Source organism: Eublepharis macularius, chromosome 10 (genome assembly GCF_028583425.1).
Source record: "Eublepharis macularius isolate TG4126 chromosome 10, MPM_Emac_v1.0, whole genome shotgun sequence".
NCBI classification, from domain to species: Eukaryota; Metazoa; Chordata; class Lepidosauria; order Squamata; family Eublepharidae; genus Eublepharis; species Eublepharis macularius.
In genome coordinates, this window is record NC_072799.1 from 39924998 (window position 1) to 39950727 (window position 25730).

Below are 25730 nucleotides of genomic sequence, written 5' to 3' on the forward strand. Positions count from 1 at the left end.
AGTTGAAGTTGCCTCATCATTGTTAACAGTGAGACACTAGGATAGTTTAGGTGAGTAGAACAGCTGGAGTCCAGTGGCACCTTAGAGACCAACCATGTCTGAAGAAGGATGCTCTGACTCCAGAAGCTTACACCCTGAAAATCTTGTTGGTCTCTAAGATGCCATTGGACTCAATTTTTTTGTGAGCCACTAGTTACCCTATTGCTCTGAAATAGGTGGCAGGGTGAAGGTCAGCACTCCACCTCATCATCTTGTTTTGGGTCATGAAGATATGACCCAAATGTCTTGAGTGATATCGAAATATAGTTAATAAATAAATGAATTGTCTAAGCAGTGTGGGTGTTTATATAGATGTATAGAAATAAAAATGCACCCAGGAAGAAATAAAGAAGCCTGGAGTGGTATTAAGAAGAAACAGTGATTTCTTTAGCAATAAGTTCTCCTTCCCTAAGGATTTCTCTGCTTCTCAGCCTTTGATTTATGAATGGTTATGTTTATAAGAAAGAGAGAAAACTACAATAACCAAAAATTGCTGAGGCAGTGGAGGGACTGGAATTAGAAGAATTGTGCATTATCAGCAAATTTTAATAAAAAAAGATGGAGAAGACTGTTTCTGATTTCTGGAGGAGGAATTAAGAGAATAAAATGAGAGGTTATGTTCTGAGGTGTTGTGGCTCTTCTGCTGACTATTGTAAAATTCATTGTGGAATTTAATAACCCCCCAAAGGGTATATTTGGACATATTATAAATGAAACTGGCCAATCTACAGTCAAAATGTACATAAGGAACAATCTGTACTACTGAAAAGATGGATGGCTTTCCCATTTTTCTGTGGTTGTGACTAATACTGGGTTTCTTTTAGCGAGCTGTGTTTTGTTGGCATTGCAGCATAGGAGTCTGTGCTGAGGTCATGTACACATGAATGTTCCAGATACAATTGTATGTGGGAAGGAATGTTTGTTCCTAAGTAATCCTTTCCTTTTCAAAGCTTAAGATTCTTAAAAAATTGTGCAGCTGCAAAGAATTATGGGTACTTGAGTAATTCCTTCGTATCCTGACCATGTAAAAGCCAATTCCACTGACCAGCAGAGATTGCCAAGAGGAAATGGCTTGGTAATTAAACCTGAAGGTGATGAATGAACGTGGCTCTGTGTCAATGCCGTTCAGTCAGTCTGTTTGCTGAACTTGGGATATCTACGTGCTTTGGAAAAAGGATGTTGTTTATATATGTAGAATTGTGGGGAGTTTTAGGCAATAGACATGTTTGTTCCTTTTTTGTGTTTTTTTATAAGCCGTCTCAGGCATGAAAAATTGTGGGCTGGAGAGAACACTGCTGTTAAATTCCTTTTCTAAAAGGCAGTCCCTTGCTGTACATTATTGAAGGCTGAGAACTCTATAAGGCACCTAGTATGCTTTCTGAGGCCAGAGGGGGAAGCCTCTGAGAAGAAGGTACCCACTGTGCTCTTGAAAATGTAGCCATTTATAGAACAACATTTGATTATACTTTGAATACATATGGATGTTTATCTCGTGCTCTGGTCCTGCAAGATGAAATGGTTGAATGGTGAAAGAACAGTTGGAGGACAAACTTATAGTCAGATATAAATGTAAATAGACTTCAGGTTTGGCTGAAATTAATCAACATCTGAGGAAAACATTAAGTGTGAGTTCAGCAACTTCCATTTAAATGTAATGCTACAATGAACGGAATCTTTTCTTGTATATCTAGATACAAAAGTAATCTTATTAAAAGTGTTCTGCTTTTTGAGTCAACAACATATTGGAATCTGGCCAGTACTAAATGCTTACCTGGATAAAGGGCTGCTCAAGGACGTGCTGGCTCCCAGTTCATCCACTTTCTCATACGCTGGGGTTTATGGTCTGCTGCCTTCCAGAGGCCACAGCTAGAGCTACTGCGGCCTGATGGCCTGAACCAGACTCTCTTCCTTTGGCCTGCTGGGAGGAAGGAGCAAAAATGTGGAAACCTCACTTGCTTGAGATATTCCAAAGTGTGCAAACTGCATTTTGCATTTATGTATTTATATTCCTATTTTCTTCCGAGCTAGGGACACAAATTGGCTTAAAACATCATTATCCCAAAATGACAACCCTGTGAGATATGCCAGACTGAGAGTTTGTGATGGGGCCAAGGTCACCCAGTGAGCTTCCTGGTAGAAGTGGGGATCCCAGTCCACCACTGTATCCATTATGCCACATTCCCTTTTACCTTGCTAAACATGAGCTAAGGCAGGAGGGTATTCATGGCTGCGGATAGTGAATGACTCTAATTTCAAAAAAAGACATTTTATTTCAGGCAACATAAACAAACAATGAAGACACTGGCTAAATATAGTTGAACTGCAAAAGAAAACACCTGAGCATAGGAAAATCAAATATTAAAAATGCAATCTTTTTTTCTCTAATTCTAAATTTATTCTCTATAATGTTAATGAGTGAGACAGAAATAGCTTACTGTTTCTGGGATTAATGTTATTTTTGTATTTATTCTTCTTACAGTCTGGCTAGAGCATTGTCTGACTCTTTTAGAATGCATGCCCTGTATCTGGCTGAGTCTAGTGATTAATTCAAAGCATGGCTTCCCTTTGTATTTAAAGGGGTAAGTGCCTTCTGCACACAAGCTCCCATGTCATCTGTTGCCTTCTCTTCCTGACCGAAATCCAGTCTCACCTCTGCTTTTTTAGGTTGCCTCATTAATTAGCCTACAGATGGTTTTATTGCTCTCTCTCTCTGCTGCTTGGAATAGGAAAAGGTACAAGGGAAACTTAAGTCCTTTTGAGCAGACTACTTGAGGGGGCAGTTCAAGCTTAACCTCTGAGCATTCATAAAATGTAAAACCCAACATGCACCAAGTAAAGTGAAGAAATCTTAAACAGCTACCTCAGTGAAGAGTCATAATTGTCACAGAGCTTTTGTATAATAAAATGTGCAATTTTTAAAAAGTAACCTATGATCTGATAAGAAAATCTTATTCTTGTTAAATTTCCACTGTATCCCAGTGGTGCCTCCAAAATGTAAGGATAACTTTTTCCAAGAGACCTTTCTTACTGTTCTCTTTCTGAGGTGGAGGACATCTTGGTGAGTGATTCCCACCCTCCAGTCAGGGAGGCAAGAACAAAGTCTTTCCACTTTCCGTCTTCTTGATGGCAGTCACCCATTTCCTCAGTTCTGGCTACTACAAAAGCAGTTATCAATGTCCTAAACTGTCAAATTCAACACTCTAGAAGATAATAACAGAGAAAAATTAGTAACAGCAAGGTAAAGAAACAATAGGTTAGGAAGTGATCCTGTTGAACAGGAGAGTGGAGAATGACGGTAACTGGGAGGGACAAGATGTCCTCCTTTCTCAGGAGAGAAGGACCCTTCACAGTGAGTATTCAGCAGTCCATTCTCTGTTCTGTACATCTTGCATCACCTTTACCTCCCTGATTTCTTTTTTCTTATAGTATATCATTTGTGTGATATGTAACTGTTTAAACATTAGTATTTATTTACAGATATGGAAGGTGATTTATTACAAATGGAAAGGGAAACAACTGTAACCCAATAGTAAAACTGCACTAGTTACAATACTAGTAAACCAATACTAGCTTACAGATACCATGGACTGTCAAAAAGACAAATAAGACTAGATCAAATCAAGCCTGAATCCTCTCTACAAACTAAAACGAGGTTATCAAACTTTGATCACATATGAGAAGACAAGAATCAGAGTCAATAATGCTAGAAGTGGAAGGTAGTAGGAAAAGAGGAAGACGCAAAATGAGATTGCTTGACTCAATAAAGGAAGTTATGATGACCTTCACTTTGCAAGCTCTGAGGAAGGCTGTTAATGATAAGACATTTTGGAGGTTGTTAATTCATAGGGTTACCATAAGTTGGAAGAAACTTGACTGCACATAACACGCACACACACTCTTACATATGATCCTGCACTATTCTTTATCATGATAGTCACTTAATTGTCACTGATTTAGTGATAGAGAGGTTTTCAACATTGCTTTTGTTCAGTTATGAGCCAGTTCCTGTGATAGTGCTAGGATTGTATCTGAGAAGTTCCATACTCTGAAATTGTCCTGTGAGAACTTTGTCCTCACGTCCCACTCTTAATTTAAACTGTATTTCCAAAACAAACTACTTGACTGCTACCCCATAAGCTGAATTCTTTACTGATCCACACCCCACATTTTCAGCATGCCAGTTTTGTTCACATGAATTGGTATTGAATCTTGAATTTGTAAAAATTTTAAACCATTTGAGTCCTCAATGCACTCTCTGTTTGGGAGAGAAAGAGGGGAAAGGCGTTTGCTGCATATGAAACTGATTAAATATTTTAGGGCTTGCTAGTATTCCAACCAGAAATCCCTGGTATTGTATTTAAATATTGATATAATATTCTGCTGTAAGTGGAATCCAGACTTGTGTCCACATCGTAGCCTGCAGTATTTCCAGATTAAACTTTAGTTGCTTCTATAGTAGACATGATTGATTACAGTTTTCAGCTTGATTAACTTTCAGGAATGCACAAAAGGAAAAACGCTGAGAAAAACAGAAAGAAAGGAAATGGAAAATGTACTGTCAGGTTTCTTCTTTAAAGACAGCTGCTCGCAAACGGAATAGCGTAGCAGAATATTAAAACTTGATTATATTTCTGTTATGCATAAGCACTGCTTCACAAATGCAAAGTTTCCACCTAGATGCAGATGGTGTAGGCAGTAATGTTTGTATTAAAATATTTGTGCGGGAGCCCTCAGGATATCTGCGTATTGTTACTGTGTATATTTTAGCAGTCTTAAACTCTAAAGTCTACTGTTCATGCTCTTCTACAGTTTATTTGGTAGATGAGTTTCATCGTTGGGGTGCACGTCACACAAATTTTGTGCAGTGCATTGCATACAATAGATAACTGGTCTTCAACTCATGGTTGCGCGTCTCAGGTAAGTTGTGGAACCTCTGTAGAGATGCCATTTTGTTGCTGTTTCTTGGAAGGTCCTGCTGCGAATGCACATGAATAGAGAGGAAGGGAACTACATGCTGACAGGAAAAGCAGGGCAGCTAGCAGAAGGTCACTCTGCAATGGAGAGGGTTCTTACTATAGGCAGATTCAGAGACCCCTACACTCTCTTCTGTCTTCAGCAGTGAGTAGAGATGAGCACGAACCGGAAAAAAACCAAACCGTGTGGTTCATGGTTTGTCGCATTTCACGAACCACAAACTTTCACAAACCTACCCAGTTAGCGAACCGGTTTGTTTGGTTCATAAAAATGTCACATCTGGGCCAGCAGAAGGTCACTTCCAGGTCAGCAAAAGATCTGCAGGAAGTCTACCCCGTTGCCTAGGAAACTGATTGATTGGCGCCAGGCTGTTTGCAGTGACGAACCAAAAAGCGAACCAAATGAAGCAGCCTAAAGTTCGTGGCGATTCATCAGAAATGGCCTCTGACGAACTGCCAGTTTGCGAACCATGAACCAGCCAGTTCGTGGTGAACTTTGGTTCGTATTTTGGTGCCCATTTCCAGTGGTGACATTTTAAACTCTGGTTTCGCTGCTGCCTAACATTTTATCTTATTCTGTCCATTCTTCTTTTAGGTTTGGTTTCCATGCAGAATTTCTTGGAATAGAAGGGGATGGGATTTTTGCTAACCTCCCCAGTAGACTTCTAACTTCCCTCATGCTATTCCTCTGTGTGTGTGTGTGTGTGTGTGTGTGTGTGTCTGGTCACCTGGTTTGGGGCTGCAGTAGGATGAGGGAGATTAGGAGTAGAAATGTTCTGCAAATCAAAGGCTTAATTTGCTATCTCCAGAATAAGTTCTTTCATGCTTTGAAATGTGTGCAGCCCTATTGTCAGTGGCTCCAAATTTGTTTCCGGGTTCAATTCAACGTAGCAGTATTAATCTATAGGGTATCTGAAGGACTGCCTACCTGACCACTGGGCCTGCTTCGGAGGCCCTACTATTTATGGCTAGATGGGTAACAACCTGAGAAGGAACCTTCTTGGTTATAACACCAAAACTGTGGAATGCTGTCTGTAGGGAGGTTTGACTGGTGCCCTATATTGTTATCTTCCATCAGTGGGTGAAGACTTTTGTTTTGTTTGGTATTCCTTAATTAACCCTTATTCTCTTCCCTGCTTGTGTGTGTTTACATGTTTATATATTTTTTGTTTTAATTGTTTTAAATATTTATATATATTTATATTTTAAATGATTTTTAATTTCTGAGAGGTTTTATTGTTCGCTGCCTAAGGGACAATGAATTGGGTGGAAAGATGGCATAGAAATAATAAATATCATAGTTGGTAAACAGAAGGTGGAAGCGTGCCTTACTGGTTTCCCATTCTGCATGCCATATCAGTTTGCGCCCATGCAGGGGTGTAACTTCTGACCGAGGCTAATGTGTATAGGTTCTATGCATATGTTTGATTCTCATACTTAATCTAAGATAACAAGTGATCATAGAGTGCATTATCTGAGCTGCACATCAGTGTAGTGTATCTGCTCCATACATAGTCTCTCTCTATGTGGAAACTGATTAATCTGAGTTGTATTCATTTTTACTCGGGAAAACTGTAGGATGTAAAAGTGAATCTTTCTTTTACAACAGAAGCAAAATAGCATAGGTTGTTAGATCTCATCTTCTTGGCTAGTTTCCATAATATCTTTTCCCTAAATGAATTTGTGTCTGTCCATTGTTGGCTGTTGCTGTTAGTGAGACAAAGTTTTAAAAACTAAATACTCTAGAAAGCCTTGTCCTGCCAAAGACATATTTCATCAGCATTTGTGAGGGGAAGGAAATAAAACAGTGTGACAGTTAATTACAGCCATGGCAGCTGAATTGAAAAGACTGACCTGGCAGGTGTGCTTTGCTGACAGCTTTCCTCCTGTGAAAGCCTTGACAGAAATGTCAGACTCAATAAATTCTTCAGACAATGTGGTTGGGGTGACTTTGGTGTGGGAGTGTGTTGGCAGGCAGGGGGCTTTGGTATTTTAGGAATGCTTTACCTCAGTAACTTTCAGAAAAGTCAAGAATAATGGTAGAAAAGCCTGCTTGAGTTATCATTTTTCTGACAAGAGGTAGCATGTGTTCCTTTAAGAATTATTTTGGAATACCTGTAAAAGACATTGGATTCTCAAAAGAAAATTTTAAATCTGAATGAGAAATGGATCTGATCATTTCCCGCCCCCCTGCCCCCCTATAGGAGGGTGGTTTGTTGGGGTAGGGCTTTTAGGAAGACTTTGAAGAGCCATGTGCTGTTTAAAACTTGCTTCATTAGCATTTGTGACTGCAAGAAACAAATGTCTTAATTCTTGCAGTACTATTAACATTCTGTGGAACAGGGATGTTTTGATCTCTCTTTTCTTGAACATAGTCCTCACATCTTGTATTTCTGTTAAAATCATGCCCATTTTTGTGAGCATTCTGTAGTTCAGTATTGTGTTTCTCCTAGGGTCTCCAGCACTGGATTGGGAAACTTCTGGAGATTTGGGAGTGGAGGGGGCAAGTTGGGTATTTGTTTGTTTAGAACACTTATATGTTGCCTCTGAAATTGGGCCCAAAATTTGTTGCCTCTGAAATTGGGCTGAAATTGGGCCCAAAATGTCAAAAAGGGGCTGGAAATGGCTGAAAAGGGACCCAAAATGTTCAGGATCAGGCCCCTGCGGAGCGGGAGAGTGATTCACCGCCCATCAGAAGCCCAATCCAGGCCATTTCGGCCCCAATTCAGGCCAAAACGGGCCCCAAATGGCTGAGAGTCAGGTGGTCAGGGCCACCTGTCATGTGACCTCTTTGGGGAACTGCTGGAACTGCATTCCTGCACGTTCCCCCTCGAAATGAGCTCTGGTGGCACCTAATGGCACAAAAAATGGCAAAAATACAAACATTTGACAGGAACTTGTTGATACTGTAAACTTCCAAATGCGGACTTCATGAATATGTGGTGATTATATGTGTGGGTGAACATTTTTATGAAAGCTATGAATCTTGTGCTAGGTTTAAATTTCCCCTGTATGGTAGAGATTATTCTGCTTAATTATGTTCCAATGCCTCCTAAGAAACCACATAGAATTATTCTACACTTAATTACTGCAGGTAGAATTGTCTTTGTGAAGTACTGAAAACGATATACTTCCCAAAGCTGATGAATGGATCAACAAAAGTAAAATATATATTAATCAAACTTATTTAAGAAATGAAATGTATATACAACAAATTGAGGCATTCTGGCAGCTGTGTATCCAAAGACTGGCACTAATTTTTGCATAAGGCTCTCCTATACAGCAGGATGGAATAACAGGGAATTCGTGTGTGTGTATGTTTGCCGCCTTGTTTTTATCTTCACTACTGGTTCCTTAAACTGAATTTGTTGTTCCTGGACAACTGGGCAGAGATGAATGGAAGCCACACACGCACTACTTTCTGTGTGGTTTGGCGTGTGTTCAGTTTGTTGACAGGAAACTATTTTGCATCAGTTTGTGCCTGATTGCTATTTCTGTGGTGTTGGGATGATGACATCAATGTTCATAGGTCAGGTAGAGGTGAAAATATGCTGCTTGGCTGGATGTTGGCTTCGTAAATTGGACTGGAAGGTTAAGCATAATTTGTGCATCTTGAATTATGCTTGCGTCAAAATCCAAGCACCTTTAATGAGCATGGCCTCCTTTCGTTTGAAATTCTTGCTGGGAAATCATGGAGAAATGGAAAAATGCATGCTTGTATGTCACTCTTCAGATTAACAGTTTATGCAGAGCTCAAACTTCTGAGTGGACATGCTACTGACGCAGTTTTGGAGCAGCTGGCGGAGAAATCTGCTATAAACGTCTGTCTGCATTTTTTATAGGATATCCTATTAAGCCAGAAGGGTTTATTTACTTGTAGGAGTCATGCTAAATATGGTGTGTAATCTGACAGCTGAGTTCTACACATAAAGGCAAACATGACAGATTGCGACAACATGGAGGCCTGAAATTTATATTGGTATCCCTGCTAGTTACAGTCTATCATAGCAAAGGGAATACGGTGTAATTGCATATGAAGAAAGCAATCAAAATACACACATGGCAGTTGTAAGCTATAATTACAGATTTGTGCAAGAAAGATTTGTGTTTCTGATAAATAAACAATAGGAAATTTGCCTGTGCTTTTTACTATGTCTGTTTAAATATTGGTAGGAGCATTTTTCTAGAAGTTATCCAGGCAGTTATAACTGGGAGGGGTTTTTTTTGCATGTATGCGAATCCAGATACTAAATTCTGTGACCAAGTATTTGTTCTCCATTCCTATTTTCCACTTGTTCCAGTTTTTTCAGTTACACTTAACAGTTGTTTCAAGGGAACATTTGGAACAAACTGCATTCTTCCAGAACACTATTTGTGGTAAGTCATCTTCATAATCATCAAGTGAAAAATGAGGGAGCAATCTGGTCAAAGTTGATGGCTTAATTCTCCATTCTGTAGGCCGTACATTTAACTTCCTGATGGGAAAATAAATTGGAATTAAAATGTTTTACTTTGTATGGATTTTAGAGTCTGATGTCAGACTTATGTCCATTAATTCTTTGTTGAAGTGATTGGCCAGTTTGTCCAGTGTAGAGGGTGGAAGTGCATTGCTGACATGTGATGACAGAGGATGAGAAGGAGTATGAACCTGAGATCATATGGCTGATGTTGTTGGGTCCACTGATGGTGTTGCTAGGATCTATATGAGAGCAAAGTTGGCATCTTGGTTTGTTGCAGGCCTTGGTACTGGAGTCCATGTTACTGTTAAGCAGTTTACTGTTTTAAGTAGTTTATCACTGCGTGTGAGTAGTTGTTTTAGGTTAGCAGGCTGTCTGTAAGCAAGAAAAGGTCCCCTCCCAGTGCTTGTGTGAGGGAAGTGTCACAATCCACCGTAGGTCATTAATAATGTGGTGAACTGGTTTGAGTTGTGAGCTGTAGGTGACCACCAGCTGTGTTCTGTTGTTATTTTCTTTGGGCTTATCTTGAAGTAAGCTGTCCATAGGTGTCATTTTGGCCAGTCATCTTTCTCACCATGTCAGCGGGATACTGTCATTGCAAAAATGCCTGTTGCAGACTCTTCAAGGGAGTGTCTCTGTATTGCTGTCTGCTCCAACCCCTCAGACAGAGATACTCACTTGAAGGATCTGGTATATCTCTTTATAGATTAGCTTCATCAACACTCTGTTGCTCTCCTTGTTTAGTCTGTGTCTTTGACATGGAGCTACCCCATAAGACCCTGCACAGGAGTGGAGAAAACAATGCAGAAACATACCACTATAATGCGTTTTCTGTCTCCAGGAGACTGATATGGCTTTAACTAATGCAGGTCTTTCAGGTTTAGGATTTTGAATTAGTTGAAAGTAAATGTGTAAAACTATTCCATAATTTGTTGTTGTATATGCTACTCTTGTAAAACTTTTGAAGGGTTATAGAAAAGATTGCCAGGCCAGGTGGGGGGCAGTGTGGAAAAAATCTCTGAGCAACAGTGGGAGAAAAATAAATACAAATAAGGCTCTGGCCTAGTTGCTGGCACATCACTTCCAAGTTACAACCTGAAAGTAGCAATAGTAACTAGGAATTGCAAAACTCTTTGGTAAAATTCTATGGTTTTACCATAAAGTTTCTAGCAATTCTAGATCCACCTTTGTCACTTCCAGGTTGTACCCTGAAAATAGAGTTGCTAGCCTTCAGGTGGTATCTGAGATCTCCTAGTTACAACTAATCTCCAGGCCATAGAGATCAGTTCCCCTGAAGAAAATGACTGCTTTGGAGGGTGGACTCTATGGCATTATATCCTGCTGACGTCCCTCCCCTCCCCAAACCCTGTCCTTCCCAGGCTGTACCCCAAATCTCCAGGAATTTCCCAACCTGGAGTTAGAGATCCTACCTGAAAGTGATGTGCTGGCAACAAGGCCAGAACCTTATTGTTATTTATTTTTCTCCTACTGCTGCTCGAGCAGCAGCAGGCAAGTTACCTGGAGAATGCCCACAATAAGCTGGCAAATGTGAAACCTAATTATAGGCCATATTAAAATGCATGTCAAATGATAGTGTAGCTTAAGGTTGCCAGGGACCTGGAGACCCTCAACAGGGGATCCCCAGGTCCCCGGAGTCTCCCAGCAGGGGATCGGTAGCCGTTACTCATCCTGCGTTGTTCTTCCTGGCTCACATGATGACGTCACTTCTAGGAGTGATGTCATCACGTGGGGTCAAAAGGCGCCCTGGGTCAAAGGAGGCCCCTGTCCCAGCCAGTGAAGGCTGCTCTGGCCTCTGCGACTGTGGCCCACTCTTGTTCGGTGTATAGGGGCCGCAGCAGCGAGATCAGGTGGTGCACAAGAGTGGCCTGCTCTTGCCGCCACTGCCCGCTCTCACCGCCGCTGGCTGCTCTTGCCGCCGCCTGCTTTTGCGGTGCGGGAGCTTGCCCCCTATCCAGGGGCGCGCCGTGCCGCACTGTCTGGGGAGGGGACTTTCCAGGGAGCGCACCTTCCTGCTGGCCAGGTAGGTGGGCACGGGGGTAAAAGGGTGGGATTAGGGGATCCCCCACCCCAGACGGGGGAATGGCAACCCTAATGTGGCTAGAGGACTATTTTAGATTTGCTTCTGCTATTGAATAAGCTTAAAATGTTAATTCAGTACCAAATCACCTTTTTGAACCTGTTTTCACATGGTATTTTTTAAAAAAGCAAAAGAAGACTCAGTTCTTAAGCCTCTTCCAAAAGAAATTTTTCCAAATGGCTTTCTTTTTGAGGTTTAACCTTTTGGTGATTTCAAAACATCATACGCATTTAACATCTGGAGCAACAGATGTGCAAATTAATAAGGAGATGGCTTTATGGGTTAGCTGGCTACTGCTCAATTTGGTCTTATTTGGTGGTGATGGAAGAAGTGAAACTGGAGTTGAAAACTGTAGAAGGCCTTCACTTTAGTTGCTGTGTACTACTTGAGCATTGTCTAATTTAGTTTCCTATCCCATATGAGAACAGCTGCTTCTACCATTTGTGTCAGACCACATTCTTTTACTTTGCTATAATAGTGTATTAATCTTCTAGTGGTGGGTAGTAAGCAAACAGGCCAGCAATTTCTTAATGTTATGAATACATATGTTTAAAATGAATCCATGTATTAATTCTGATTCTCAACTCATTGTATATAGATATTGTCATAAATTGCTTGTAGACTTCTGTCGTGCTGTGTTCCTATTGGGTAGCTCAGTTGACTATCACAAAACATGTGATACTAAGATCAAAACTGAAGCAACAGGTTTAAATAACAACATTGACAATTGATATTTGGCTGAAACACAAGAAGTGCTGCCTGCTCATTTTTAAAATTGCTAATTTGTTCATACTATAAACTGATTTCTCAGATTCCTTGTTAAATTTATATGTAAGTTTTGAGACCTCTTGGAAGGTGGCTGGAAATGATGATGGAATGAAGGTGAGGAACTCCTCTAGGACGCTTTAGTGCACTATATTTGTTATGGTGTTTCCTGGATTTCTGTGTGAAGATAGAATATGAGGTGCCAGAAAGTACAAATAAAAGAAAGCAAGGGAAATTATGGATGTTTGAGAAAAGGGACTGGGAAAGAGAAAATGGGTGCAGAGGTCTTTCTGAAAGGAATTGGAATCACAGTGTCTTGTAGAGTGGTTACAGTAAGTATGGACAGGAAAAGAGTTGAATTTTTCATGTACTTTGCATCATGTAATGCATCGGTAAGGGGAAAATGTTTTTTTAAGGAGAACTCAGCTAGTGTTGCCAGGGACGTGGAGTCGCTTGACAGGGGATACCCAGGTCCCTGTAGTCTCCTGGTGGGAGATTGAGAGCCAGCACTTACCCTGGTTTTTTTTCCCCGTGCATAGCGTGTGTGTGCTCCCAGCTCGCATGATGATGTCACTTCCATGAGTGATGTCATGCGGGGGGGGTCAAAGGTTGCCCCCGTGTCAAAGGGGGCCCTTGTTGCCACCTCCTCCAGCTCTCACTGCAAATGCGGTGGCAGTGGCCGCCACCGCTGCCTGCCCACCTGCCTGCTCGCTCTCATTTGGTGCACAAGGGCCGTGGCGGGGAGAGGTGGTGGCGGCGGTGGCGGGGAGAGCCAGTGGCAGCAATGGCAGTGAGAGTGAGCAGCCGCACTTGCAGCGAGAGCCTGCCCTTGCTGCTGCCACTGCCGCCACCCACTGTCGCGGTGTGGGAGCGCGCGCCCCCTGCCCGGGGGTGCACCGCACCACCCAGAAAGGGGGCTCCCCAGGGAGCGCGCCCCTCCACCAGCCATGTAAGTGGGCACAGGGGAGGAAAGTGTGGGATCTGGGGATCCCCTGCCCCCAGTGGGGGAATGACAACCCTAAACTCAACATAGGCCTGAGAAGTCCTGAATTTTAATATTATTACATGTATAGCCTTGTTGGTATATATTAGATACTTTGCATAATAATAATAATAAAGTAAAACATGAAGCTCTCTGCTCCAAAGAGCTTACAATCTAAAATTAAAGTAAATTTTCCACCTGTACTTACCACTTTAGAAATGCAAGTCTACTGTTGTGGCTCTTGTCTTTTTGTTTCTGTTAGTTCTTCAGGTTCTGGGAATGTGGCGGATCGTGTCCTAGCACAGTTGCTGACAGAAATGGATGGCATAGAACAACTAAAGGATGTGACAGTTTTGGCAGCTACAAACCGACCTGATATGATAGATAAGGTAAGATAACTTGATTTTCTTTTTGCTTAGATCATGTTTTAATTCAATAGGCTAAATTCATATTGACAGTACAGTTTAGAAAAGAAAGACATGGAACAGATTTTGTCAAACTTACTGTAATGAAAAGAAACATTCAGTAAGGCAATTTAGTCATTTATTGTACACTTTGCTAGTTTTTAAGTGAAGCATTGTATTTGGGCAAATATCCTGAATAGATTTTAGTTACGTTGTGGAGCATTCCCCATCCCCAGCTAGATCATGTACAACTCACTGTCACCATGTAAACGGGAGCTATCTCATCATTTTCCTACCTATAGTCCACGTCACTGGCAGAGGAAATAATACTTTGGCGGCCCAACTTGGGTGGTAGCTAGTACAAAGCAGCGCTGCTGCCAGTGAGGACAGAAAACTTGCCATGTGCTGCTTATCCCTGTGGTGTGTGATGATAATTTCTGAACTGTTTTTTTTCTTTACAGGGTTCTTTAACCCTTCTTAAGGTATCTAGAAATCTGAAGACGTCTTTTACTAAAGCAGCCTATTAGTCAGTCTAGCCTAGCAATGACTGTTATTAAGAGGCAGCGTCTCTCTGCATGCAGAACTCTCTCCCAGTTCTGCTGCCTGATATTCTTTTAATTAGAGATTCCAATTGGATGGTGTTTACAATTGCAAATGTTTCCCCACTTTTATGTGCTTTTCCAAAGTTGCTGCTTTACCAGATTTGATTGGGTTTTTTTCATTTGTTTATTTTAAAAAATCTGCCTGGGTATCAGTCTGCTTCCAGTTATTAGGTAGCCCCAGTGACAAATAGATACCTGTATTTCTCCTGGGATACAATCTGCACTGCTGGTAATGTGCTGCAAACATTTAATATGCTTTATTATTACATTGTATGTGTGTTTATATATGATGGTGGCAGAAAGTGCCGTCAAGCCATAGGAGACTTATGGCAACCGCCCACTGGAGTTTTGAAGGCAAGGTACTTAACAGAGCTGTTTTGCCATTGCCTGCCTCTGCATAGCAACTCTGGTGGTCTCCCATCCAATTACTAACCAAGGTCAACTCTGCTTAGTTTCCAAGATCTGATGAGATTGGGCCAGGCTGGCTATCCGGGTCAGGGCATGTGTATATATGTGTGTATATAAATAAATAAACTTGCACTTGTGATAGACATTTAAAATAACAATTCAACATAGTACAAACATGTGTCCTTATCAGTCTCCCTGAAGACTATACTTTCTTGGGTATACCAAGACTTAATGTCTTGGGTACATCAATAAAATATCCCTGGGGGCAGGATAAAATACATGATTCCACCCACGCATTGGCTGTAGCATCACAAGTAGCAGCTTCTGTCTCTAGCATAGTAAGTGTGAGTCCATGGAGTAGAGGAGCTGGGAGACTCCAGGGCTTGGCAATGGATCAATGAATGGCATTTGTTCCTTTATTGCTTTTCTCGTTCATTTTCATTACTTCAAAAATGAAACAAAATGGGTTTTAATTTTCCTTTTCATTCATCTGGGAGGAAATAGGCATCCCTATGAGCAACTAGCCCCTGCCCACCAATTGAGCCACACAACTAAGAGAAGCCAGAACATCCTCACCTAGAAAGAGTGAGAGATTCTTCAGGCTTCCCTCTACTGGATTGTTCCCTTTTCTCTCCCCTTTTCATATTTGGAGGAAGCCTTCATCCCAGCCAGTGGGAGAACTTTGGCTATAGAATGGTTTTGGTCTGGTGGAGCAAGATAGTCTCTTCTCTGCAGATATCCTGGATGGGATTAAATAAAAAGGATCCCCCAGGCCATCTTGCGTTGCCATTTATGCCATTTCACGTTAGCGCTGGCATTCTGATTTCCTGGTAAAGATCCTGTTCTAGTCCCTTCGGCCATCCTTTGGGAGCAACTCCATTCCAGAAGAGTGTTCTCAAACCCAGTGTTGAAGGTGCTATCTCAGCATATCTCATCTTTGGACAGTAGCTCCAAGTCCTGAATTCTGCCCTTCAGTTCAGATACTGGAATTAGGAGTCCTCTTGGTAAAAGGAGAGCCTTGTATCTCACAAGTTGATTTAACCCTCTACACCATGTACAGTAGGTTTACAAAGCCATCTTTTCAGTCCCTTAGCATGTAGGTGTTGATTTTGCTTCTTTCTGCTTCATTCTCTCTCAAAGTATGGAGAGCAAGATCCAGGTCCCATAGCACCTTAAAGACTAACTACATTTCCAAGGTATGAGCTTTCGAGAGTCAAAGCTTCCTTAATCAGATTAGCTAATGAAGGGAGCTCAGATTCTTAAAAGCTCATACCTTGGACATCTAGTTGGTCTCTAAGGTTCTATTGGACCTGGATCTTGCTCTTTGACTGCAGACCGATAGGGCTACCCACCTGAAACTATCTTCAAAGGAAGGAGTATCACTTCTCAAATGCCAGTTGAACCTTCTGATTCTATATAGATAGCATCAGTCCCATCATCATTATGAACTCTACCTTTTCGTCATCCAAGGAAAAAAGATCCTCTGTAGTCACATTTTCCTGGAGACTTAAAGATTATGTCATGTTAACCTGTTCGTCTGTTTCAGAGAAAAATTTAGTATACTACATTAGGAATACCACTACCTCAGTTTTGAGAAAGGATACCTCTGGGCATTCTTTCACAAAGCAGTATGATAGATACCTTTGTCCCAAGTTAGAGCAGATTGAGGAGACGGCTGTCGTTATGGTCATAAGAATCACATCTTCGGGATAATTGGACACCACTGGATTTACTTGTCTTGGCATGTACTCCTACAGGGAGAAAAATGAAAATTCATATCTGGAGAATTTCTTTTGTTTTTATAGGCATTAAGGTATCCTGCCCGCCCCAGTCCATTATATGTCCTGTGTAATACATCCTGCAATGTAGCCCTAGCTCCTTACAGTCATAGGGCATCAATTAGCTGCTACTTCTGCTTGAGCAAAGTCTTCATTCTTCTACTATTGTCTTGCTTTCTTTTTTAATCTTCTTGCTTGGACCCTTTCTGAGAATCTCAGGAGAGGTCCCACTGTCTGTGATAATCTTCTTGTCTTTAGTAGCCATCATCAATAATGCCTCTGGCTTCCATTTGCAATGGCAGGGTAGAGTAGAAGAAGTTGTTAGAACCCCAGGGAACTGCATGACTGTTTCACAACAGGAAGTAAAATGTGTATCACTGAAGAATGGGATTGTTTTAGCTCCTGCTGGGTGAGATCTGCATGTCAAGCACATTAGCTGTGATGTGTAGAGCATAAGGGTTGAGAATGGAGTGATAGCTTGTGTTTGGGATGGCACCCTGGAGTTTCTGACAGCCTTATTCTTCCTTATCACAGCAGTATGCAGCAGCCACAACCTCAAGTGTCCTATTTGCATGAAAATGGCAGGATGTGATTGGACAAATGAAGATTAATGAGGCTCTGTGGTGTCAGTGTGGCACATTGTCCTTAGATTGATGGTGTTCTGTATTTCATGGAAAAGGTTCAGCATGGCAGAAAGTTGAAACTAGAGGAAAAGATTTTAAACAGAATGTCTGACAAAAGTTTAGATCTGCTTTCATTATAAGAAAAACACCTCTTGCTCTGAAACTGAGGTGAAAATAAGTACAATAATATTTGTTACTGTGCACAGAACACTTAGTTCAGATTCACAGAACAGGATCACTGCAGAATCAGCATCTGTGACACTACACTTTAATTTCCTCACAGCATATTATGCCTATTGTTTTGGAGAAGATGTTCCTTGGTGTTCTCCAGTTTCTGGTTTGGTGTTTATTTGTGATCCTTTTAGTCCGCCTTTTTCCAAAAAGGACTTGGTAGGTTATGAAGTTGTTAGAGCAACCAAATACTATTTCATTCTATTGCCTCACAGTCAAAGACCCATGTATGCAGACCCAGGAGTATGTTGCTGCTGCAACCTTGATTGGACTAAGAGGAAAGGTGGTTTATTTTCTGCTGTATGTGGGATAATTTTGGGTCAGACTCATCAGAGATATTCTTGCTTATTTTATTTATGAATTGCAGTCTTCAGGCATGTTTTGTACATGATTTGATTTTGGTTCTGAAAGAGATCCTGTCTACAGGGAAATATTTTTTGGCACCCTTTAAAATACAATGTTAGGTAGAGCTGTCTATTAACTGTTGTTGATTTAGTGCAAAAACGTTTCTGTTCTGGCTGATGAAATATGCTGTGTAACCCCAAGTTACCCATTTTGTCCTCCCAAGGAAAGCTCCATGCCTATTTGTAGTTCTTATTCTTTGGAACCTGTATGGCAATAGCAATGTTAATTATGAAATGGAAGATTTTCAAGTATTTGGTGTTAGAAACACATACAATACGGACTGTGTGCCACTAGATGGAAGCAAGAGAAGAAAATTCCATTGACACATATATGAAAATTGATCTCCTTGTGATTATTTCTTTTATTAAGAAATTTTCTGTGGCTCTTCAGAAACACTGCTTGATGTATATGCAGTTGCACAAAATGGTGTATTTGCAATTGTCTTTGTACTGACACCAAATAAGTTTCTGAATTTGTTTTGAACACATGATTTTAAAGAAAAAATAAATCCCTGTATTCTCTGTTATAAGATCAAAATTGCATCATATCCTAGAAGCCATTTACAGGTGGGAAATGGAATGTTGTTTTTAAAAAAACATTCTTGATTTTACTCAGAATAGAAAAGTTTGGTATGATTCTGCAAACTCCAGTCTGATGTTCTAAAAACACTGAATGCTTGATAGTTAAGTGTAGCTTAATTAAAAGTTGTTTGGGTTTGTTGAAAATGAGGGGTGAGTGATTTGAGTATCAGTTTCAAGATTTTTTTTGTTCTAGCCTGCAGCAAAAAAGCAAACAAAACTTTCCTTTTGAGAAACATCAAAGTTCTGCCCGTCTGGAGACTTATGAAAGAAATTCAAATATTCACATTTTTATGGGTTTACTAGTAAAAGAAAAAGGGGGAAAGAATCTTATATACAAGTTATCATCTGACAACATGCTGAGATCCTCGTAAATCAGGTTATCTGAAGCTGTAAACATGTTCAGTATTTGATTTGTCTGGAACAAATTGTGGTTACTGTTGTACGATCTCCATTTTCCTGTCAGGGGTTTCAGCCTTCCATCTCACTGGTAAATATGTTTTTCCAGGTTATTTTTTTTATGGTATTCACGCTGGTACGGAGTACTAACACCTTTTTGGGGAGCTCTCCCATGTTTTTGAGGGGGAGATTGGTGGAAATTAATGCAATCTTGTATGAGTACTGAACCTTTATGTCTTTTTACAAAAATACCCCCCAACAACACTGTGTTTTGTTAGAACTCAGTTGCAGTACAATGTGAAAGTAGCACATAGCACACAAGGAACACTTCATTTTACAGTATTTCAAGGCAAGAACAGAACAGAGGTGGTATGTCATTCCCTGGCAACCCTTGTCTTCCTTGGTGGACCCCCATACAATTACTAAGCAGGGCTTACCCTGTTTAGGTTCTGAGATAGATCAAGATGGGTAGCCGTGTTAGTCTGTAGCAGTAGAAATGAGCAAGAGTCTTATAGCATCTATAAGACTAACAAAATTTGTGGTAGGATATGAGCTTTATGAAGAAGTGAGCTGTGGCTCACAAAAGCTCCTACTCTACCACAAATTTTGTTAATCTTATAGATGCTACTGGACTCTTGCTATTTTCTAGGTTTGCAAGTCAGTAGGATCTGCTAGCCTGGGCTATCCGTTCATGCCTCCCCCCCCCTCTTTTTGTCAGTTGTAGTAGTGGTGTCCGTCCCCCCCAGTGAAGAAGTGAAATGAGCTATAAGATGAAACTCAAAATTATACATTCTCTCTCTCTCTTTTTTGAACCTTCTCCCTGGTATCTTTACTGCTCTTTTATTCTTGTACTGCCAAAGGCAACACTTAATGGTATTGTCTTTTCAGGGGTGCTCAGTAAAACTAAAGTTTTTTATTTCTGTGATTGACTTTGGGGTGTATGTGACTCCCACCAGAACAGTGAAGTATATTTTTTGTTTGGGTGGGTTTAACACAGAGGTGCATCTCTATATACATCAATTTTAAGCAGTCAGCAGAAACTGCAGTGTGTCACTTTTCCAGGTACACAGTTTTTTAAAAAAGAAATAGCAGAAGAAATATAATACTTTTGAAGACCAGATCACTATGACGTACGTAATATGGACTAATTCCAGTGATCCTGTATCCTTGTTGTTTTCACAAATACATCATATATTTTCTTACCTCTTATTAATCTGTGTCATTTTCCTTTTTGTAACTGTTTTATTTGACAACTGGTGAATGTCAGAAAAGTGCTTTATTCCTAATGACAAATTAGTTTTATAGTTTTGTATTAGTTTGCTTTTCATCTATTAAAGAATGTGTCAGGATTGAGGAAATAATTAAAACCTGCCTGAATGAAAATAAGTTGTTCAAGTGGGACTCTCAAGGCGTTGTGGAGGGCATCTCATTTTCCCCTCCTCCATCATATCCTCTTTCCCTTCTCTACTCCTACTAGTGTCTCCTCCTTTTCCTACTTCTTTCTCTCCTTCCAATCCACCCTTGTCTGCCTCATCTTCACACACACAGCTTGGCAGCCTCTCCCCTATGGCCAGTTGCATCATGCCAGCTGAGCCGAGCCCGGTTGCATGGTGTGGAACCTGAAGGGACTTGTGGGAGGGTACTTAACCTTTTCCTGTATCCCCTTCCCTACACTATTTCCTCTTTCCCTCCTCCTGGCAGCCTCCATACGCTCACCTTTTCTTATGTCTTTCTCTCCTTCAAACCCTCTAAAAAACTTGCCTTTTATCTTCCCACTGTCTTCATCTACATTTATTATTTATATACTGCTTTCATTTATATATGTAATTTTCCTTGCCTCTATATTATCCTATCAATGACTATGAGAGATAGGTTAGGTTGAGAGTGTGTGACTGGATCAAAGTCACTTAGTGAGTTACCACAGCAGAATGGTGACTCTCAAACTCTAACCATGGGCTTCACCGGGGTGATGGTGGGAGAGGCTGCTCTTGAACAATAGCAACCAGCCAGGCCTGGGTGAGTCATACAAGTCCTGTGGTACAAGGCTACAAGTGCCTATATACCAATGCCCGAAGTATGGGTAATAAGAAGGAAGAGCTTGAGCTTCTCTTGCAAACAGAGGGCTACGATATAGTAGGAATTACTGAGACTTGGTGGGATGTTTCCCATTACTGGAATGTAGTAGTGGATGGGTACGAGTTGTTCAAGAAAAACCGGAAGGATAAAAGAGGAGGTGGATTGGCATTTTATGTGAGGAAAGGGCTGGATTGTCAGGAAGTTCTGGAGAATGTGGTTGACAGCCCAGTGGAAAGTATATGGGTGGAAATAAGGGGAGGAAGGACAAAGGGTATTGTTGTTGGAGTCTGCTACAGACTGCTTGACGAGGGAGAGGAAATGGATGCTTCCCTCCTTGAAAAGATTGGTAGAGTATCCAGACATCAGAACCTTATAATTATGGGTGACTAACTTCCCCAATATGTGCTGGGAGACAAGCTCAGCAAAGTGACAAGTATCACGCAACTTCATGACCTCCCTGGCCGATAAGCTTCTTTTTCAAATGGTGGAGGAAGCTACAAGGGGCTCAGCCATACTAGACTTAACCAACAAGGAAGAATTGGTAGATGGGGTGAAGGTGGTGAGGACCTTAGGGGGAAGTGACGGTGTCCTCCTTGAATTCCAGTTGCTGTGGGGGGCCAATGAAGTTCGTAGCCATACTCGTAGATTATATTTTCATAGGGTTGACTTCAGTGAACTCAGAGGCTTGATTAAAGTCATTCCATGGGGGAGTAGTATGCTGGAAGGGAAAGGAGTAAGTGAAGGGTGGGCTCTTCTCAAACATGAGCTTTTGCAAGCTCAAGCCCTCACTATTCCAGCAAGACAGAAACATGGTAAGAGTGCCAAGAAACAGATGTAGATGAACAGAGAGCTCCAAATAAGCTAAGGGAGAAAAAGGAAATGTTCAGGAAATGGAGAGAAGGACAGACCTCTAAAGAGGAATATATGAGGGTTACTAGGTACTGCAGATCAGCCATCAGAGAAGCCAAAGCTCGGTATAAGCTGGGTCTGGCCAGGGGGGCTTGCTACAATAAGAGAAACTTCTACAGATATGTGAGAAGCAAACACAGGGTAAAAGAGGCAATTGTACTGCTGTTGGGAGTAGAAGGAGAAACTCTGATGGAGGACAGAGAAAAAGCAGACAGGGTTAATGACTTTTTTGCCTCTGTTTTCTCCCTGAAGAACGTGCACCCATCTAGAGATGGTAGTACACATGACAGGACACCTGGGTAGCTAGTTGACATTGACAGAGAGGTTGTGGAGATGCACCTGGCTGCACTGGATGAATACAAATCCCCTGGGCCGGATGGTGTGCACCCAAGAGTGCTCAAAGAACTTTCTAGAGAACTTGTAGAGCCTCTGTCCATCATCTTCAAGGCCTTCTGGAGGACTAGGAATGTGCCACAAGATTAGAGAAGAGAGAATGTTATCCTAATCTTTAAGAAAGGGAAGAAGGATGACCTAGGAAACTACAGCTGGTCAGTCTGGCTTCTGTTGCTGGGAAGATATTAGAGCAGGGACCGATCTGTAAGCATCTGAAGGACCGCTTAGTGATCCAGGGAAGTCAACATGTTTTTGCCCCCAACAGATCTTGTCAGACCAACCTGGTTTCCTTCTTTGATCGAGTGCCGTGCTTACTGGATCCTGGGAACTCTGTTGACATGATTTACCTGGATTTCAGCAAAGCTTTTGATAAGGTCCCCCATGACATTCTAATGGGTAAACTGGAAAACTGTGGACTGGACTATAAGACAGTTCAATGGATAGGGAACAGGGTAGAGGACTGCACCCAAAGAGTGGTGGTCAATGGCGTTTCATCAGATTGGAGGGAGGTGTCCAGTGGGGTGCCGCAGGGCTTGGTTTTGGGCTCAGTACTTTTCAATATTTTTATCAATGATCTGGATGAAGGGGTAAAGGTGCTACTCATTAAATTTGCTGATGATACCAAATTGGGAGGAGTGGCAAATACCCAAGGAGATAGAGTTAAAATTCAACAAGATCTGAATACTCTGAAGAAGTGGGCGGTTGTGAACAAGATGCAATTCAACATAGATAAGTGCACAGTAATACATCCGGACCACAAAAATGTAAAGCACAAATACTGGATGGGGGGTACACTTCGGGGTGGTAGTGTATGCAGAAGAGATCTTGGAGTAAGAGTGGACTGTAAACTAAATATGAGCAGGCCGTGTGATGTGGTGGCAAAAAAGGAAATCTCAGTCTTGGGTTGTATCAAAAGGGCCATTGCATCGAAATCGCAGGAGGTCATAATCCCTCTCTATACTGCCTTGGTCAGGCTGCACCTGGAGTACTGTGTGCAGTTCTGGAGGCCCCACTTCAAAAAGGATGTGGACAAAATTGATAGGGTGCAGAAGAGAGTGATGAGGATGATCAGGGGTCTGGAGACTGAGCCCTATGAGGAAAGGCTGAGGGCCTTGGGAATGTTTAGTTTGGAGAAGAGATTGAGGGGGGACATGATTACTCTCTTTAAATATTTGAAAGGCTGTCATTTGGAGGAGGGCAAGGAGCTGTTCCAGTTGGCAGCAGAGGATGGTACCCGAAGTGATGGGCTTAAATTACATGCAGAAAGGTACCGTAGTAGGAAAAGCTTTTTCATGGTCAGAGTAGTTCAAAGGTGGAACCAGCTGCCTAGGGAGGTGGTGAGCTCCCCTTCACTGGCAGTTTTCAAGAAGAGGCTGGATGAATAATTGTCAGGGATGCTTTAGGCTCATCCTGTATTGGGCAGAGGTTTGGACTAGAAGATCTGTATGGCCCCTTCCAACTCTGTGATTCTATGATTCTGTAGTATCAAGTTGCCTAGTGGTTACTTTTGGGCCTGGCCCCAGTGAGTCCTCCTTCAAAAGCCAAAACAGCCTGGAAAGATCCCTGCCCCTCCTCCTGCCTTTTTTTGACAGAAATCAAGCCTGGAATATTGGCTAAAATGTTAAGGTTGCCTAGCAACAGCCTTGGAGGTCATCAGGTTAAAGCTATAGGCACTCCTTTTATCATTTTTTAAAACCCCACCCCCACCCCATGCATTTTTTTTTAGATTTTACATTTTTCTGCAAACCTGGGTCATTTTTCAGGTGTTGGAAGATCTGTCTTGTCCATTCATGGTTCCAATGTCCGGATTTAAGTATCCTCAGATTAAGGCCACTTGGCTGTTAGTATATAAGATACTATACACAGTACAGTCCTATGCTGTACAATCCTTCCTAACTCAATTGAAGTCATTGGGTTTAAAACGGTGTAGGATTAGACTGTGCATAATTAGTTTGTATTGCCATTAATAACTATTTGCAATCACAAATCTTCATCCTGCAGTTCCTAAAACCATTGACATGCAAAGAGAGGTGAGGACATCTTGAACCCCACCTTAGGTGCTGATGTGTTTCCTCTAAATTATTTCTGTTGTTCCTAACAAATCTTCATTGATGTTTTCCGTATTTATTGATTGTATGCTGACCCTTGTAAATGTGACTGGATTGTTTTTGATGGAATTTTCAGGGTTTTTTAAAAGAAGTATAGTAAATAAATATTTCCAGGTGCACAAAAGTGACTTTTGCTTCTAACCTTCAATTGTCAGGGAGTTGAGAAGGTGGTAAATCAGCCTTGAGGCTGTTGAGTTGGGGGCTCCACCCCCAAAGGTGACAGTTGAAGAGTGCAATGACTTTTTTCCAGTTAAGATTTATTACTTTCCTGACAAAACGAGGTAGCAGAAGAACTAGTTAGGCTGCATTTTAAAGCTTTCTTAGCTATAATATAAAACAGAGATACATGGCTTTTCCTTTGTCCATGGAAGTGCAGATTATGTGCACAATTGTAAATGTAAATATGTTTTTATATAAAAGAAAACACTTCTTATAGCAACATGATAATGTGTCTAAGATTAGTACTTGATGTTTCCTTTATTCTGTGTTCTGTAAATGGCTATATTCTTTGCTTGGAGTCCACATGATTCATATGGAAAGGCTGGATTATTGCTGCTATTGTGTCTAAGAGATGAGATGACCAGGAGCAAAGGAACATGGAGCATCTGTGCTAAGAATAGATGTACAGGAGAGGGAACTTTAGCCAGTGCAGCTAGGGCTATCAACCTCAAGCATGGGGTCTGGATTGCTCCCAGAATCAACAGATCTCCAGCCTACAGAAATCAGTTCCCCTGGAGAAAATGGCAGCTGCCAGCTTCAAAGAGCAAAACTCTACAGAGTACCAAAGATTCCAGGTTAAATTCTTGTCCAGATTTTTCCTTCTGCAGTCACCGCCCCCAAATTTCCAGGAGTTTCCTAGGCTGGAGTTGATAACCCTAATTACAACTGATCTGCACACTACAGAGATCAGTTCTCCTGAAGGAAATGGAAGCTTTGTAGGTGGGACTGTATTGCATGATGTCCCCTGCTGAGCTCCCTCCACTGTCCCCAAGAACTCACCCCCAAATTGCCAGAAATTTCTCAAACTAGACAGGTGCAACTTGAAAGAAACTGAATCTGCTGAATTGTTCTGTCCTATACAATGATTAAAGCTATGAGCGGCCTGCCTTACATTGCATCCAGTACCTTGATGTAAGGGCTTCTCTGAACGTATTTTCTATAGGCTTCTTTCCCAGGACAAATAGCTCCAATGATCAACTGAGGTTGAGAAGACAGTGTGTTGGGAGGTTTAAGCTACCTTCCCCTTCATTGTAACAGAGCTTTTTATTATCTCTCGAGCAGTTTATTCCCTAGCACAGGTAACTACGTAGAAAATTCAGGCCTCCAGTATTGCAATAGTATTTGCAGTGTTTTCCCTGATAAATGAATAGAAAGTTTCCATTGTCAGCAGAAAAAGTTCATCTACATTCTGGCATTTTTTATGATTTGAAAGTTCAGCGATGTGTTTAATTTCAGACTGCATGAACTCTTGGAGTTATTTACAGGCCTTAAAAATATAGCAT

The 25730-nt window shown here is 41.3% G+C and overlaps 1 protein-coding gene across 3 annotated transcripts in view; it reads left to right on the top strand.

Moving 5' to 3' along the window:
- AFG2A (AFG2 AAA ATPase homolog A) overlaps nt 1–25730 on the top strand; it is a 213381-nt gene that overhangs the window by 52811 nt on the left and 134840 nt on the right. For 2 of the 3 annotated variants that reach the window (XM_054989936.1, XM_054989937.1), the window contains exon 14: nt 13577–13703. The exons of the other annotated variant lie outside the window; for it this stretch is intronic. In XM_054989936.1, coding sequence (XP_054845911.1) covers nt 13577–13703 — 127 coding nt within the window. The remainder of the gene's footprint in view (nt 1–13576; nt 13704–25730) is intronic. 3 annotated transcript variants of the gene reach the window in all.